Here is an 18,475-nt window from a genome sequence, read left to right as displayed (position 1 = left end):
CCCTCACTCATTGGAAGCTTTGAAAAGTTGCTCACAGCCTTCCTCCTTCCCTGTCCCTTGCGCTCCCTTGGGTGTCTTCATTAGGTGACCTCCCAGGGGTCCTTGGAAACCTGCCTTTCCTCGCCTCTAGTACCTCTGTGCCCTCTCCTTAATCACTGAGCTTCCTAAAGTTACACTCTTGTATTTTTCTTTTCTGGGAAATATTTCTGCTGTAGAGAAAGACATAAACATGATTGCCATGGTTTCATTTTCATTTCCTAGAAATGTGGGTTATCAACTATCATCTTTTTTTCCCCACCCCCAAGGAAGGGCTCAAGCCACAGGCTCTTATATTCTCTACTGCCTCCCATCCTGGACATCATTTCCCAGGCAGGCTAGAGGTTTAGCTGTCCTTGCTCTCTACTCTGTCTGCATTTGCCTGGACAAGGACAGCTCTCTGGAGTGTTCCTGTGCTGGGCGCTGCAGGGAGCGATTCACCAGACTGCATTTTCTGCTCACTTAGTGGAAACTTTCAGATCTGAGCTTTGACCAGAAATATCTTTCCTCTTTCAACTGGTAAGTGAGCAAATTCTTTGTACTTGAAGTGATGGGATGCTGGCCTTCTGCTTGGAGGCCTGAAGGGCAGAGCTGGCTGGTGGAAAGCTGAGAGTTGGTGCAGAAGACCTGGTCATCCTCAGGTAGTTAAGAGAGTGAGTGACAAGCCAAGGGCTAGGCAACGATGATGGAAATAAGCAGAGTAACTGGATTCCAGATAGACTTGGGGAGGTCAGAGGATTGTAGATATGAGATAAGAGTGGAAGACAATTATGTGGATGACCCCATGTGCAAACAAAGGGTGGCACTGACATTACCTGGAAGGGAGAAGACTATAGAAGGAAATGGATGGGGACTTGAGTTAGGTTTGGCCTTGTTCAGTTATTAAAGATCATTCTAGACACACAAGTGGGAGATGTTGTGTAAACAGTGGGATATATGTGAGTGAGGTTAGGGAAGACTTCAGCACCTTCAGCACAGAGGTGGTGCTGGGTAACATGGGACAGGGTAAGAAAACCTAAATGGTGAATGTATGTGGAGCAGCATCAGGACTGAGCCTGTTTTAGGGGAAGCAATAATTTTCTTCTACACTTGTGAGTGCATTGGGCTGGTCTCACAACTAAAATGACATGAGACAGATTAATATGAGGAAAAAACAAATTAAATTTTCTATGTTCGGGGACTCCATAATATATAGCACACAGACATTCAGGCAACTGGTGCTTATATGCCATTTGGATTTCAGGAGAAAGGTAGGAGCCTAGGACTTCAAAGGGGAAAACAATTTTAGAAAGATGGAAAAACAAATGTTTGGTAAATGTTTGCCATGCCAGGCAGAAAGCAATGGGAGACAGAGAAGACTTCGATCAAATAGGCCTTGCTAAGTTTCCCCAAGTCTAGTCTACCTAGCACATACTCTGTAGGTATCTCTGGTGATAGTTCTCCTTCCTAGAATAGGCCGTTTATCTAAATTCTTTAAGGCAGTTAAGGTGAAGGTAAAAGCTCTTCTTGAGTCTTTGGTTTCTTAAAATTAATTATTCTAGATAACCCTAATGCCAAGGAGACACATTTGGGGCAGCATATTTTGTTCCCTTACAACATAGACACACCCAATCGTAGATCTCAGTTTGCAGTGGGGAAGTGCAAACAAAACAAGATTGGTCAGCCACAGTTTTTAAACTGCTTTAGTTTTAAAAAAATGATTTTGGGGCAGAAAAGTTTTTCTTCTACCTTTCTAGGTTCTTGTAGCTGGTCTAAGAATTAAATTGACATGAGATAAATCAACAGGAGGAAAATAAAAGCAAAAACAATTACTATACATAGGTAAGGGGGTGGCTGTAGAAGAATATGAGACTCAGAGGCAATCAGGCAATTAGAATGTATCCATTCTGAGCAAAGTTGGTGGGTTTAGGGGGCTAGTACTTCAAAGGTGAGGAAGACAATGCACATAGTAATGGGAAGAGCAAAAGTCTGGTAAACAAGTAGTTGTCTTGCCATATAGAGACAGCGGGACACAGAGCAGAATGTAAGCAAATAGGCCTTGGTCAATTTCCCAGCCTACTATGCCCAGCTCCTATTGGTTTTAGTTACCTCTGGTGATAGCTCCTTTCTTGGAGGAAGCCCCCTATCTAAATGCTTTTAGGCAGTTAAGGGGGAGGTAAAAAAGAAAGCTTCCTGAGCGTTCTGTTTCTGAAAAATAAACAATCTAAAATAATCCTAATACCAGAGAAACATTTTGGGGTGGTAATTTTGCTCCCCTACACTGGTCATTTATCTTATTTTTCTTTCACTTTGAAACAGAATGTCTTCTCATTGCTCAAAGTTCCTTCCTTTGTATCCCTTAAGAGTCACATGTTTTTTAAAACATTTAAATGCCCTGCTTCCAGGCTAAGATCCCTGATGCTAGTGTCATCCTCTCAGTCAGCTCCTATTCTTATAATGGGAGAAAGAAAGAGAGGAGAAGTTGCCTCTTTTCCTCTCCCTGAAGCAATTGCCTCAGTTGGAGGAGGGACTGAATCAGGGCAGTTGAGATTTCAACTCTATAACCATTTGGAAATTGTTTATTAGACTGTTTGGAATTTTGTCTACCTGATTGGGACCAGGAGACAGGATATTTTCTGAGCCATTCCTTGCCTCTGCAAACCAGGAGCTGTGTACTTTGCGTCTGAATTTCAGAGACCGTATGATGTCCAGATATACTTGCCTCCCCCTGAACATGTTATGCCCAAAGAAGATGAAAATATTAGAAGTCTAGCCATGTCAGTCACCACAGAACTGTTATCACTGCCACTGAAAATCTTAGCAAGCATTTGCAGAGTAATTCACAGACTCCACCCCTTTCCTACTTGAGCAACTGCTTTTATAGTTAAACCGGTTGCAGAGGGTTTTCTGAGTAAAATGAGGCTGAAAACTGCTGGTCCACACCACAGCCTGAGGGCTCTAAGCAACTCTTTTTATACCCATCCTCCATGGAGTCCTCTCCCAAGGCCAAAGGTGGGAAGCCTTACACAAATGCCACAGAAGTAGAGCCCAGAATCAAGGTCATCTCCAAAATTGACTGATCCCTATGTAATCATTGCCAAAATCCCCTCTGATCCTTACAGGCCAACTTTCTGGTCACAAATTAGGCAAAATGCCCAGCCCAGGACACACTCTCTAGCACCCTAACAAATCACCTAATGCCACCCTTCCAGCAGTATTTTTCTTTGTCTTGAGACCATAGAAATAAGCTACTAACCCATGAAAAGTGTCAGTTCTCCCTTGAGCCTGCCTGCTGTTCTAACGGTGTCCCATTGTCTCCCTTGTCTGTCAGGAGGTCAGCCGCTGTGCTCACAGCACCCACATTACCCCTCTTGTTCTTCTTTTTTTTTAGTAAAAGAGAACACCCCTGCTGCCGGACCATAGCTGAAATGCACAGCTGCAAATCCCAGACAAGAAATGGTAGTCCCGTGGTTGCTGAATTTGTGATCTAAATCAGAAGATTTAATTCTAAATAAAAGATACTTCTATGTCATTTGGAAGCAGGTGTCCAGAGTAACTTTCTTTTTTAAATTAATTTATTTATTTTTAATTGGAGGGTAATTGCCTTACAATATTATATTGATTTCTGCCATACATCAACATGGATCAGACATAGGTATACATATATCCCCACTCCCTTAAGCCACTCAATCCCACCCCTCTAGATTGTCACAGAGCACCAGGTTTGAACTCCCTGCATCATACATCTAATTTCCACTGGTTATCTTTCTCACATATGGTAAAGTATATGTTTCAGTGCTACTCCCTTGATTTGTCCCACGCTCTCCTTCCCGCATCGTGTCCACAAGTCTACTATGTCTGCATCTCCACTGCTGCCCTGCAAACAGGTTCATCAATACTCTCTTTCCAGATTCCATATATAAATATTAATACACAATGTTTGTTTTTCTTTCTCATTTACTCCACTCTGTATTGTTATACAGGCTCTAGGTTCATTCACACATTAGAACTGACTTCTAATGAGTTCCTTTTCATGGCTGATTACTTAACCATAAAATGAGTTCACTTTTAAAATGAGTTCTTTATGGCTGATTACTCAGCCATAAAAATGGCTGGAGGGGGTTTGGAGAAGAGGGAACTCTTTTGCACTGTTGATGAGAATGTAAATGGATACAACCACTATGGAGAACAGTGTGCAGATTCCTTAAAACAAAGTGGAATAAAACTACCATGCATGCGTGTTAAGTTGTTTCAGTTATGTTTGACTTTTTGCAACCCAATGGACTGTAGCCTGCCAGGCTCCTCTGTTCATGGGATTCTCCAGGCAAGAATCCTGGAGTGAATTGCCACGCCCTCCTCTAGGGGATCTTCCCAACCCAGGGACTGAACCTGCATCTCTTATGTCTCTGCATTGGCAGGCAGTCTGTTTACCATTAGCACCACCTGGGAAACCCCATAAACTACCATATGACCCCAAAATCCCACTACTGGGCCTATACTCTGAGAAAATCATAACTGAAAAAGACACATGTACCAACGTTCATTGTAACACTATCTACAATAGCTAGGATGTGGAAGCAACCTAAATGTCCACCAACAGATGAATGGATAAAGAAGTTGTGGTACATATATGCAGTGCTCGTTGTGCTTAGTAAACTCACTTCCTTCTGCAATACTCTGTGTCTGGAAATTCTTTTCCAGCCCACATTCAGACTGACACAACATTCTTCCATTTCCTCCTGTTCCCTGCTTTTCTTACCTGAATCCGCGAGCCTAGTCTGGATTAAATGGAGGCCTGGCACTCAGCCTCATGGTCCACACTCCAGCCTGCCCAGTTCTGGTTGTGAAGGGATGACATTTAAGCATCTTATGGGTTAAGTGTTTGTCGAAAGGTGGGGGAACATGAAAGGAGGTGGTAGGAGCAAAAGAAGCTGAATCTGGTCTCCTTCCTGGACCCTGTGAATTCCTTTGAACCCAGTCCCAAAACATTTCAGGCATTTAATGGCCAGATTAGCCTTGAAAGTGGAATCCAAACATAGAAAAGCTTTTCAAAATGTGACTCTAAAGTGCAGTCAGCAAGCAACCTTGGTATGTCTCTTGTGGACTCTGCCTAGATTCTACTTTGGATTCCTACTCTGTGTGGGAAGAAGGCATCTTTGCAGAGGCTCACAGACCTCTGATGGGGCCTGTTAGGAGTTCCTCCTGAAGAAGCAGAAGCAGTGTTTGTGTCCAAGGAACAGTTCGACTCTGTAGGTGCCCAGTAGTGACCCTGACAAATTGTGTCATCTCTTGTTCTTAGGAAGATTTATGTGATCTTAGTCGACCTAGGGCTACAAAGTTTGACTATTGATTGTGAGTTGTGCATTCAGGGACATCATGCCCCAGCCCACTGAGAAATGGCCACTCCATACCAGAGTCTAGCAAATGGGGCGTGAGACTTGGAGTGACCCTCAAAATAAGGACCAGCCCAGCCCTGAAGAAACCTGAACGGTATTTTTAATACTGAGGTCTTTCATTCGGTGTCGGTGTGTGTTCATCTGAATCCATAGCTAGTTGTCAAGTTCATTGTGTTTTCATCTTTGCCTTGCAGTTTTTTCTTCCTAGAATGCCAATCTCTCTTGTCCCCACCACCTCCTTTAAGAATTCCTCAGTTTTCCTTTTTCCATCATAACATTGATTGTCTCTGTATGTCAGACAGAATATTCCCAAACTAGGGAAGGAGGGAGAGATTCATGACTACAGATGAAAGAATAAATGCAGCACCAATGTGCAAAGAACTGAGATATTTTCTTTTTTAAAATCCTTTATCACCTACACACTGTACAACCATTCCAAGAAACAGAACACCTTCAATGACTATACCTACTTATATGTTCCTATTTACTCCATGCCCTGTCACCAGCCCTTGGGTAACAACTTCATAAACTATGTGTTTGACAGCTTTGTTTCATTTGTTATGTTATCACTTAATATGCCTGCCCAAACAAGAGTTTGTTATGTTTCCTTGAAAATATATTTAAGGGTATTCTACCTTTTAAATTTTTTTTATTGATTTACAATGCTGTGTTAGTTTCAGGTGTACAGCAAAGTTAATCTGTAAATACTTTTACATATATCCACTCTTTATTAGGTTTTTTCCCCATATAGACCGTTGCAGAGTATTGAGTAGCATTTCCTGTGTTATACAATAAATCCTTATTAGTTATTTAGTTAAGTAATTTTAATTTAGCTTTTTATTGACACATAGTTGATTTACAATGTTTTTCCAATCTCTGCTGTACAGAAAAATGACAGTTATATACATATAGACATTCTTTTCTATATATTCTTTCCTATTATGATTTATCATAGGATATGGAATATAGTTCCCTGTGCCATATAATAGGACCTTGTTGCTTATCCATCCTATATATCATAGTTTACATCTGCTAATCCCAAATTCCCAGTACTCCCTTCCCCTACACCCTCCCCCTGGCAGCCACAAGTCTGTTCCTTATGTTTGTGAATCTATTTCTGTTTCATAGATAGGTTCATTTGCACCATACTTTAGGTTCCACATATAAGTGATAGCTATGGTTCTGTCTTTTGTTTTCTGACTTTGCTTAGTACGATCATTTCTATTTGCATTCATGTTGCTGCAAAAGCATTATTTTGCTTTTATGGCAGAGTAATAGTCCATAGATTATATGTACAACTTCTTCTAGTCCTCTGTTGAGGGACATTTAGGTTGCTTCCAAGTCCTGGCTATTGTAAATAGTGCTGCAACGAACACTGGGGTGCATGTATCTTTTTGAATTATGGTTTTCTCCAGATATTTGCCCAGGAGTGGGGCTGCTAGATCATCAGTTCAATTCAGTCGCTCAATCATGTCCGACTCTTTGCGACCCCATGGACTGCAGCACAACAGGCTTCCCTGTCCATCACCATCTCCTGGAGCTTACTCAAACTCATGTCCATCGAGTCGGTGATGCTATTGCATCCTCTGTAGTCCTCTTCTTCTCCTGCCTTCAATCTTTTCCAGTATCAGGGTCTTTTCCAATGAGTGGGCTCTTCGCCTCTGGTGGCCAAAGTATTGGAGTTTCAGCTTCAACATCAGTCCTTCCAATGAATATTAAGGACTGATCTCCTTTAGAATGGACTGGTTGGATCTCCTTGCAGTCCAGGGGACTCTCAAGAGTCTTTTCCAACACCACAGTTCAAAAGCATCAGTTCTTCAGTGCTCAGCCTTCTTTATGGTCCAACTCTCACATCCATACATGACTACAGGAAAAATCATAGCTTTGACTAGACGGACTTTTGTTGGCAGAGTAATGTTTCTGCTCTTTAATATGCTGTCTAGGTTGGTCGTAGCTTTTTTTCCAAGGAGCAAGTGTCTTTTAATTTCATGGCTGCAGTCACCATCTACAGTGATTTTGGAGCCCAAGAAAATAAAGTCTCTCACTGTTTCCATTGTTTCCCCATCTATTTGCCATGAAGTGATGGGACTGAATGCCATGATCTTAATTTTTGAACGTTTAGTTTTACGCCAGTTTTTCCACTCTCCTCTTTCACTTTCATCCAGAGGCTCTTTAGTTCTTCTTCACTTTCTGCCATAAGGGTGGTGTCACCTGCATATGTGAGGTTATTGTTATTTCTCCCGGCATTCTTGATTCTAGTCTGTGCTTCATCTAGCCTGTTATTTTGCATGATGTACTCTGCATATAAGTTAAATAAGCAGGGTGATAACATACAGCCTTGACGTACTCCTTTCCCAAGATCATATGGTAGCTCTATTTTTAGTTTTTTAAGGAACCTCCATACCATTCTTCTTAGTGGCGGTGACAGTTTACATTCACACCAACAGTATAGGAGGGTTCCCTTTTCTCCATACACTCTCCAGCATTTATTTGTGGATTTTTTGATGATGACCATTCTGACTGGTGTGAGGTGATACCTCATTGTAGTTTTGATCTATATTTCTCTTGTTTAGTGATGCTGAGCAGATTTTCATGTTCTTTTTACCCATCTGTATGCCTTTCTTAGAGAAATGTTTCTTTAGAAAGCCTGCCAGATACTATAAAACTCTTTGAAGAAAATATAAGAAGAACACTCTTTGATATAAAAGGTATTCTACTTTTTTTTCCTATTGTTTTTACTAACTTCTGTTTATACATTTTAATCTCAACATCGTGTTACTAAAACATAGTGTTTATTAACCTATGCATGACAATGGCAGAGAAGGCAATGGCAACCCACTCCAGTACTCTTGTCTGGAAAATCCCATGGACGCAGGAGCCTGGTAGGCTGTAATCCATGGGGTCACTAAGAGTCGGGCACGGCTGAGTGGCTTCACTTTCACTTTTCAGTTTCATGCATTGGAGAAGGAAATGGCAACCCACTCCAGTGTTCTTGCCTGGAGAATCCCAGGGACGGCGGAGCCTGATGGGCTGCCGTCTATCGGGTCACAGAGTCAGACACAACTGAAGCAACTTAGCAGCAACAGCAGCATAACAGTGGATCATTCTTATCAGTGCTGTAGAACTCAATTTATTTATCCATCCTCTGTCAATCTGCAGACTGCCATTAGGAATACTTTTTACATGTCACCTGTACTTTTTTGCACACTGACTCCTCAGTACCATCTTAGGAGTGGAGATGCTGGGTCACAAAGTACATGAATGCACAATTTTATAAAATTTATCCATACTTGTTTTTCAAAGTTTCAGAGACCCTAATACTCAGTGTTGTCAAACTTTTAAAATTTTCCAATTGAATTGATATGCACTGTCATCTCAGTGTGCAGAAGGCAATGGCACCCCACTCCAGTACTCTTGCCTGGAAAATCCCATGGATGGAGGAGCCTGGTAGGCTGCAGTCCATGGGGTCGCTAAGAGTCTGACACAACTGAGCGACTTCACTTTCACTTTTCACTTTCATGCATTGGAGAAGGAAATGGCAACCCACTCCAGTGTTCTTGCCTGGAGAATCCCAGGGACTGGGGAGCCTGGTGGGCTGACATCTGTGGGGTCGCACAGAGTTGGACAGGACTGAAGTGACTTAGCAGCAGCAGTCATCTCAGTGTGCACAGATTTGCATCTGCCTCATTACTCTTGCCTGGAAAATCGCATGGATGGAGGAGCCTGGAAGGCTTCAGTCCATGGGGTCGCTAAGAGTCGGACATGACTGAGTGACTTCACTTTCACTTTTCACTTTCATGCATTGGAGAAGGAAATGGCAACCCACTCCAGTGTTCTTGCCTGGAGAATCCCAGGGACGGGGAGCCTGGTGGGCTGCCGTCTATGGGGTCGCACAGAGTTGGACACGACTGAAGCGACTTAGCAGCAGCAGCAGCATTACTAAGGAGGCTGTTAAAGTTTCTGTGTGCTTACTAATCACAGGTGTTTTTTTTTTCCTTTTCCTTTTCTGAGAAAGATCTGTTTATTCCTCTCTTCCACTTCCATACTAGATTGTCTTGCTTTTTAGTGTTTCTACATTTTTTAAATATCTTCTTTGCATTGATTTTTAGTCTAACACATTTGTGCAAATATCTTCTCCCTGTGTCTAAAGAAATTTTTACCCCCCGTAAGCATCTCTTTTCATGAAAAGAAGCTTTTCATTTTAATGTAGTCTAAGCACCTCATTTGTCAATCTTTTTTTATACAGCTATCTGGGTATCTTGTTTAAGAAATTTTTTTACTCTAAGATCAGTTATATTTTCTTCTAGAGTTTTCCATTTGAAATTTCAGTCTTTATTCTCCTTCTAGAGTGGATTATCAATAGTGATAGAAGTAGAGAATCAGTAACATTCTCCATATGGATAACCAGGATAACCAATTTTTCCAGCTCCATTACTACACAGTACCTTCTTTACTCACTGACGTGCCATATATGTCTCCTATTAAACTCAATTCCACACACGCTTGAGTCAAACATAAGGATCAATGTTGTGTTCTGAGGGTCAGTTGCTTTATCTCTATGCTGGCACTAAAGTGCAGTATAAAATATGCTTTGTTTATTTTCATGATGTATAAAATATACCATACATGGTATGGAAGTTCCTCCCATTCTTTTTTTTCAAAATGTGAGTTCTAAAATATCAACCACATCTTCCTGTTGTTGTTTAGGCATTAAGTTGTGTCTGATCCTTTGCAGCCCCATGGACTGCAGCATGACAGGCTCCTCTGTCCTCCACTATCTCCCAGAGTTTGCTCAAATTCTTCCTGAGAGAGACGTTTAGGTTAGAGGCTTCCTGATGCCTCCCATTCGGGCCTCATTACCCAGGGAGCGCAGAGATTTGCTAAGCCTTGTTCTTTACAGTGAGCACAGAAGCACACTCTGATTGCATTTCCTGGTAAAAACAGTTCTGGGAAGTGTTCCTGTGCAGCATCTGCTGTTTTCATGGAAACATTTGGATCTGCTCTGTCATAGGAAATCTGTTTTCTCTCTAGAACTGGTGAGGAAGCATGCTGTATATCTGCAGTGGCTAATTCTGGCTTTGTGCTTGAAGGACTGAGGGCAGGGGTGGCTGGTAGAGAGCTGAAATTCCATCCAGAAGTTCATGCCAACCTCTTTGGAAAACAGATAACCCTGGTGTTTAAAGATGCCTTTTCTTCTTCTCCTTTTTTTAAATTGAAAAAGTTGTAAGAAAATTTGGAATAAGAGAATGTTTACTGCTTTCACCAATGGTAAATTATGTAATGTTTGATGCACATTGAGAGTTTTCTGATTCTAGCCTTAATGCTTGCTTGCTTGCTTGCTAAGTCGCTTCAGTCGTGTCCGACTCTGTGTGACCCCATAGACGGCAGCCCACCAGGCTCCCCGGTCCCTGGGATTCTCCAGGCAAGAACACTGGAGTGGGTTGCCGTTTCCTTCTCCAATGCGTGAAAGTGAAGTTGCTCAGTCATGTCCAACTCTTAGCGACCCCATGGACTGCAGCCTACCAGGCTCCTCCATCCATGGGATTTTTCAGGCAAGAGTACTGGAGTGGAGTGCCATTGCCTTCTCCTCTAGCCTTATTACCATAGAGCTATTTAAATCTCTCTGAGTTTTGATAATTAAGAGGAATGAAAAGTAATTCTTTTCTTTGCCATTTTCTTAATCCATGCAGGCTATGACAAAATACCACAGACTGGGTTCCCTAGTTAAAAAAAAAAATCTATTTCTCTTATTTTTGGAAAATTGGAAACCAAGATCAAGGCAACTATAGATTAGGTGTCTGATGAGAGCACACTTCCTAGGTGGGTGCCTTTTCCTGTAAAGTCATGTGACAGAAGGGTTAAGCTAGATCTCTGAGGTCTCTTTTATGAGGGCACTAATCCATTTGTGATGGCTCTGCCTGCATGACCCGGGCAACTTGCAAGGGTCCATTTACTAATACAATCACTTTGAGCATTAATTTCACCTGTGAATTTATGAGAACAGGAGACATATAAAATCTGTCTGTTACAGTTCAATAGACCTCCCACCCTCTCCTTAGAAAACAGCATTCTTGTCTCACTTTGACATTCATTTCAATATTCTTGAACTACAATTGTATCTCTTCCTGAGTATTCATTCAACTAGCAGTAACATCTGCTCACTTCCTTCATAAGTCATTAGTTAATAAAATCCTTAACATGTATTTATTTTATATTTGAGAATCATGATTTTCCTTACTTTTTTAAGATTGTCCTTGCTCGATATGTAGGATGGGGGTAGAGAGCATTCAGCACACCCCTATTGGAGAGAGCCCACTGGTAATTCCTGAGACAACCTTATGTGTATAAATATTTCTTAAATCACACTTTCTTGATATAACCATCCTTGCTCATAGTAAATGATAGGAGATTCCATCGATGTAATATTAATAACTTCTTTAAATTACTTTGGTTTAAGCAGATACCCATGTTTCAAAACTGTATTGAACTGGGTAGGGAAAATTAGAGCTCTTATTTACTTCCTCTACAACTTCTTGTTACATATTTTATATTCTACCCATATTGGTCCATGAAGTGAGGTAAATAGATATTAAGCTCCAACTGGACAGCTATACCACAATGACTATGTTTTTGGTTGTTCTCCAGGACATCTGGGAAACAGATTTTATAACACATGTTTGGAATATATGTCCTGGTGGTCACCACCTGGTGGATTTGTCTCTGCTTCCTGCCTCTCCCACAAGCTAGGTCCCGTCCTGATTTGCTGCAGATTATTGGAAATGAGATCCTTCTGGAAGCCTTCTGTGCTCACTAATGTCTTCACCTAAGTGATTCTTCCTGCAGAATGGAAAGGTCCTGGTCTCTGTATTCAGGGGTCATGACAGTACAGACTGTCTATATTGGTTTCCCCTTGCTGTGTAACAGATTAATTCTATTATAGATCTGGAAGTGAGCAGACAAAATGAATCTTAAGGAGCTACAATCAAAGTGTCAGCAGGGCCTGTTCTATCTGGAGGCCCCAGGAGATAATCCATTTTCTTGTCTACTTCAGCCTCTAGAAGTTGCCTGACAATCCTTGGCTCATTGCCTTTCCTCCATCTTTCTAGATCTTCTCTCCAACCTCTGCTCTATTAGCCTATCTTCTTTTCAGCATTTGGCCCTGCCTACATCTTGCCTATGATTCCTGTGATTATATTTAGACCACTTGGATAAGCCAAGATAATCTTTTCATCTGAGCATCATTAACTTACTTACCTTCAAAAACTGCTGAATACACTAAGCCTTTATTCTTGTCCTCAAATTTTTAGATGATATTTTTACCTGCAATAATCAAACATGGACAGGTTAAGCATTAGGTTTTGTCTAGCAGTGGAATTAAAAACTAATGTCAGGTAAAAAGTGCTTTTTGCTATGTAAAGCAGCACACTCCCAAGTTATGGAGTTCACAATGTGGACATCTTAGGAACCATTATTTTGTCTTCCACACTGTCCTGACTCTTTGGACACATAAATTATCAGCATAGAAAACAGGCAGTGTCTTCTGCAACGGTGGAAACAAAAGCCATCAAGAGGTACTACTCAGCCATAAAAGAAGAATGAACAAATTCAATCTGAAGCAACATAGATGGACCTAGATATTACCACACTAAGTGAACTAAGTCAGAAAGAGATGAATGTCATATGATATCACTTACACATGGAATCTAAAATATGATACAAATGAACTTATGTAATGCTCAAACTACCACACAATTGCACTCATCTCACACGCTAGTAAAGTAATGCTCAAATTCTCCAAGCCAGGCTTCAGCAATATGTGAACTGTGAACTTCCAGATGTTCAAGCTGGTTTTAGAAAAGGCAGAGGAACCAGAGATCAAATTGCCAACACCCGCTGGATCATGGAAAAAGCAAGAGAGTTCCAGAAAAACATCTATTTCTGCTTTATTGACTATGCCAGAGCCTTTGACTGTGTGGATCACAATAAACTGTGGAAAATTCTTCAAGAGATGGGAATACCAGACCACCTGACCTGCCTCTTGAGAAATTTGTATGCAGGTCAGTAAGCAACAGTTAGAACTAGACATGGAACAACAGACTGGTTCCAAATAGGAAAAGGAGTACATCAAGGCTGTATATTGTCACCCTGTTTATTTAACTTATATGCAGAGAACATCATGAGAAACGCTGGGCTGGAAGAAACACAAGCTGGAATCAAGATTGCCGGGAGAAATATCAATAACCTCAGACATGCAGATGACACCACCCTTATGGCAGAAAGTGAAGAGGAACTAAAAAGCCTCTTGATGAAAGTGAAAGTGGAGAGTGAAAAAGTTGGCTTAAAGCTCAACATTCAGAAAACGAAGATCATGGCATCTGGTCCCATCACTTCATGGGAAATAGATGGGGAAACAGTGGAAACAGTGTCAGACTTTATTTTTGGGGGCTCCAAAATCACTGCAGATGGTGACTGCAGCCATGAAATTAAAAGACGCTTACTCCTTGGAAGGAAAGTTATGACCAACCTATATAGCATATTCAAAAGCAGAGACATTATTTGCCAACAAATGTTCGTCTAGTCAAGGCTATGGTTTTTCCAGTGGTCATGTATGTATGTGAGAGTTGGACTGTGAAGAAGGCTGAGTGCCAAAGAATTGATGCTTTTGAACTGTGGTGTTGGAGAAGACTCTTGAGAGTCCCTTGGACTGCAAGGAGATCCAACCAGTCCATTCTGAAGGAGATCAGCCCTGGGATTTCTTTGGAAGGAATGATGTTAAAGCTGAAACTCCAGTACTTTGGCCACCTCATGCAAAGAGTTGATTCATTAGAAAAGACTCTGATGCTGGGAGGGATTGGAGGCAGGAGGAGAAGGGGACGACAGAGGATGAGATGGCTGGATGGCATCACTGACTCGATGGACGTGAGTTTGAGTGAACTCCAGGAGTTGGTGATGGACAGGGAGGCCTGGCGTGCTGCAATTCATGGAGTCACAAAGAGTCAGACACGACTGAGCGACTGAACTGAACTGAACTGAACAAACTCACAGACATAGAGAACAAACTTAGGCTTACCAAAGAGACAAGAGGAGAGAGGGATAAATTAGAAGTTTACAATTAGCTGACATAAACTATTAATTGCTGTTGTTGTTCAGTCACTAAGTCGTGTTCAACTCTTTGCGACCCCATGGACTGTAGCCCCCGAGGCTCCTCTGCCCATGGGATTTTCCTGGCAAGAATACTGGAGTGGGTTGCCATTTACTCCTCTAGGAGTTCTTCCCAACTCAGGGATAGAACCCATGCCTCCTGTGTCTCCTGAATTGGCAGGCAGATTCTTCACAACTGAGCCACCTATAAATCCATATATGTGTAACTGGATCACTTTGTTGTACACCAGAAACTAACACAATGCTATAAATCAACTATACTTCAATAAAATAAGTCATCAGAGAAAATAAATTAACTGTAGAGACATGAGTCTGCATGAGGGATGGGACTGGTCGGTTAAGACCAGTGTGTTTTCTCAGCTGACTCTGTGTCTGTTCTGTTGCTTCATTCACCTTATCTCCTAATTCTCTCTTCTTTTCCACAGATTATTCAGTTAACTGGCATGGATCCACTCCTCTTAAACGTCATTAAAAAAAATGATTCTAAGCAACTAGCCTCAGAGTTTCTGTCTGGCTACAAAACATTAGTCAGTGAAGTGGGGGGGATCCTCTCTCAGGTAAGCCTTAAACGTATTCTAAAAGGCTTTGAGAAGGGGCAACCGAAAGACGTGGCTGATGAGATTCAGAGAGCACTTCAGAGCGCCGAGAATGCTCCCCAGAATGTGGCTGTGATTGGGCAATCTGGTTCTGGCAAGTCCAGTTTCATCAATGTCTTGCGAGGAATTGGTCATGAAGGGGCTGGATCTGCTTCTGTTGGAGTTGTGCCAACCACCAGAAAGAAAACTCCCTATCCACATCCAAAGTATCCCAACATGACCTTCTGGGACCTGCCTGGAACGGGGACCCCAGAATCCCTTCCAAACGCTTATCAAGAAGTAGTGGGAGATGATAACTATGACTATTTCATCATTATTTCGTCCTCACGGTTTAGCTCAAACAATGCTTTCCTGGCCCAGAAGATTCAGGAGAAGGGGAAAAAATTCTACTTTGTTAGAACCAAGGTGGATAGTGATTTATATAATGAAAATAAAAGCAAACCCAGATCTTTCAATAAGGAGACAGTCCTTCAGCAGATCCGAGACAACTGTCTGATCAATCTCAGCAAAATTGTATCTGAGCCGACTGTCTTCCTGGTGTCCAACTTAATCTCAGCAAAATTGTATCTGAGCCAACTGTCTTCCTGGTGTCCAACTTTAAGTCGAAGGAGTTTGATTTCCCAAAACTGCAGGAGACACTGCTGCAGGATCTCCCTGCTGAAAAGCACTACACCGCTCTCCTCTTGTTGCCAAATTTGTCTGAGTCTTTCATTCAGCTGAAGAGAGCTATGATCAAGGAGAAGCTCTGGCTGACAGCCTTCTGGGCAGCCATTTTGGCCTTCATTCCCTTGACACCTTTCTGCTGTGGCTTTGAATTGTCTGAACACGAGAGGGACTTGAAACAGTATCAGAGCCTTTTTGGTTTGGATGAGGAGTCGGTCAGTCAGATTGCCCAGAACCTGGGCACATCTGAGCAAGAGATCTACAGCCTCATGAAGTCCACAGATTTCAACTCACTTGTGAAGGATGACAGTATAATAGCCAATGTCAAGAAGTGTGCTGAGTTTGTTTTCTCAGTTACTGGACTCCTCCAGTCTTCTGTTTTCCAGTTTTATAAAGTCTACTTTCTACATTTGAAATTCATTGATACAGTGGCGGAAGATGCTAAGAGAGTCCTGGCTAAGATTGAGGAGATGAGGTCTGGTAGGATGAAGTAGAGACGGGTGGAGTTGCCTATGTGAATAAGTGAACCTCACATGTTGTGCTCTCTGAGTGGGTCAGGATCTTCTGCATACCACCAAGGCCAATGCTTCCCAATTTGAAAATATCTTCTGTTAGAGTAAGCCTATTGCTCCACATTGATGCTTTACTGCTCTACAAGAGAATTTGCCCATAGCCTGTTTACTGCACTCTCTAAGCTGTTTTCCTTGAATCATGATAGAAATGCACCATGTACCTTTCATTAATCTTCCAGTGTTATAAAGTAGCTTGCTTTTGCATGATTTATTCAGATAATAAAATTTTGGCAACAATGAGGATGACTGTTATCCATTGGATTTTTATGAATTATGATCCCCTGTTATCATTATCATCACTGGGACATTATCATCTCAATGTCCTCCTCATGAAAATGAGGGAAAATACACACATTTGGGACCATGGTCAAGTGAACAGTTTAGAGAACTACATAGGAGAAATAGTTGAGAGAGGATTAGAGAGTATAGAATGTCATATTTTCAGATATTTCTGAGGATTAGGGGGAAGGAAACCAACTCAGGGTTTATATTTCCAGAACTTTTTCAACACTGGGTTAACAAGACAATATGAGGGACAGAGATATGAAAGAGTAAAAATGAATTAGGAAGGAAAGCAAAGAATAAGTGAACTGGCAGAAGAGAGAAAATGAGTGCATTTTTCACTCACCAAATTTTATATCAAACTTCTGAAATACGACCTAGCACACATCAACATCACCTATCTCAGTCTTAGGGATTCTCATTCCTGATGTTATAGTAATTATAGTCACATATGTGACTTTTCTTCCTTCTTCCATCACTGGTATAGGATAGTGGATCAGGATCTGTACTGAGTAAGATATGTACATGGTAGAAGTCATCCCTCAAATCCCCATATTCTGGAGGTCCTCTCAGAGGGTGGAGGGCACTGAGATGTGGAAGAGGGCATGCGTAGCCCACCATCACTTTACTCCTCCATGCTCGCCCTCTGCTCAGGAGAGGGTGCAGTCAGTGGGGGATGAAGGAGATCAGTGTGTGCGCTGCCTCATATTTAATAGGTATGTGAAGTGTTAAAAGGGAAGGAGCTTGTGACCTTCTGTTATGGATGCATTGATTTTAAAAATTCTTTTGTTCCTCACATCCCTGTGCAGTATTTACACTCTCAGAATACAGTCTGTTTGTCAACTTGCCCCTAGATCTCATCTGTCCTTATAAAGAGCATGGATATTGAGGAAATCCTCCTTCTACGTCTACCTCAGCTTGTCAATCAGATGTGGCCAACACAGGGACTCATACAATCTTCTCCTCCTCCAGAAGTCATGACTTTCCAAGGTCCCTGGACCTTTTTACTCCATTTCAGTGGCCTTCCAACAAGGCCACTTGTTGCAAAGGACAATTTGCAAAGGACAAATCAAATGTATCTTGTGTGGGTCCCTGTGGAAACACCCTTGCTACAAAACAAGAGTTATCAAATATTTACATCTGTGCTTTTTATTTTCAAAGTTCCCTCTTCCCAGATGAGACAGCAGGGTTAATGAATCTTTCCATCTGGGAAGAAAGAACTCAGGAGGAGGAAAATAGAGAGGCAGTTCCAGTGCTTTGCTTTAATCAACATGGTCCAAGGGTGAAAGGGAAGTTTCTTATACCTAACATGGCATTCAGAAGGGACTGAATGATTTCACAGGCAGAGCGAAGTGGGGAATTGGGAGGTGGCTGAGAAGAAGAAGGAAAGTCTCAGAGTCTGGTGGGAGGGGATGGAACTTTGAGATGTCTCCAAACTGAGACCTGTGAGTCCACCTATCAATGTGTATAAGCATCAGGCTCTTATAAGGGTAGCATCTGAGGTCCCTCCAGACTCTGTCAGAGGAGGCTTTTGTAGCTCCTTCAGGAGATTATATGATAGCTGACCACATTTTAAGCATTGAGTGAACCTGTCTCATTTGGTAGCCTTCAGCCTATAGCCAGATATATCACATCAGTGTACCATACACTTCCTTGGTCCCCATATGTCTTACTCTGTGAGTACAAAACTCCTTTCATGACAGCGAGAGAGCTGGTATTAGTGAGAAAGGAAAGAGGCCTTCTTCTAATCCCTGCAGCTCAGTGTTACTGGCTGAGAAATTACAGTCCC

At 41.8% G+C, this 18,475-nt stretch overlaps 1 protein-coding gene across 2 annotated transcripts; it reads left to right on the top strand.

Annotated features, from left to right (window-relative positions):
• The first annotated feature begins 273 nt into the window (after positions 1 to 273).
• On the top strand, positions 274 to 16,644 carry LOC102286351 (interferon-gamma-inducible GTPase 10). Of its 2 annotated transcripts, XM_005891100.3 has the most exons (3): positions 287 to 555; positions 14,999 to 15,697; positions 15,742 to 16,644. In XM_005891100.3, the coding sequence occupies exons 2-3, from the start codon at positions 15,017 to 15,019 to the stop codon at positions 16,324 to 16,326; spliced, it is 1,266 nt and encodes a 421-aa protein (XP_005891162.1). In that variant the 5' UTR covers positions 287 to 555; positions 14,999 to 15,016; the 3' UTR covers positions 16,327 to 16,644. The 2 variants fall into 2 exon arrangements, 1 of the variants encoding a protein (XP_005891162.1); XR_011464817.1 differs by lacking the exons at positions 14,999 to 15,697; positions 15,742 to 16,644 and adding an exon at positions 3,407 to 3,548 and having other exon boundaries at positions 274 to 555.
• The last annotated feature ends 1,831 nt before the right edge of the window (positions 16,645 to 18,475 follow it).

This window comes from Bos mutus, chromosome 7 (assembly GCF_027580195.1).
Source record: "Bos mutus isolate GX-2022 chromosome 7, NWIPB_WYAK_1.1, whole genome shotgun sequence".
NCBI classification, from domain to species: Eukaryota; Metazoa; Chordata; class Mammalia; order Artiodactyla; family Bovidae; genus Bos; species Bos mutus.
Note: the sequence above shows the minus strand (reverse complement) of the source record. Positions and strands in the feature narration are given on the sequence as shown.

Bases quoted from the DNA above. Each gene is read 5' to 3' on its own strand.
- LOC102286351 (XM_005891100.3), top strand. From the start codon at position 15,017: ATGGATCCACTCCTCTTAAACGTCATTAAAAAAAATGATTCTAAGCAA. The intron at 15,698-15,741 runs GTCTTCCTGGTG...ATTGTATCTGAG, and splicing joins AAATTGTATCTGAGCCGACT to CCAACTGTCTTCCTGGTGTC.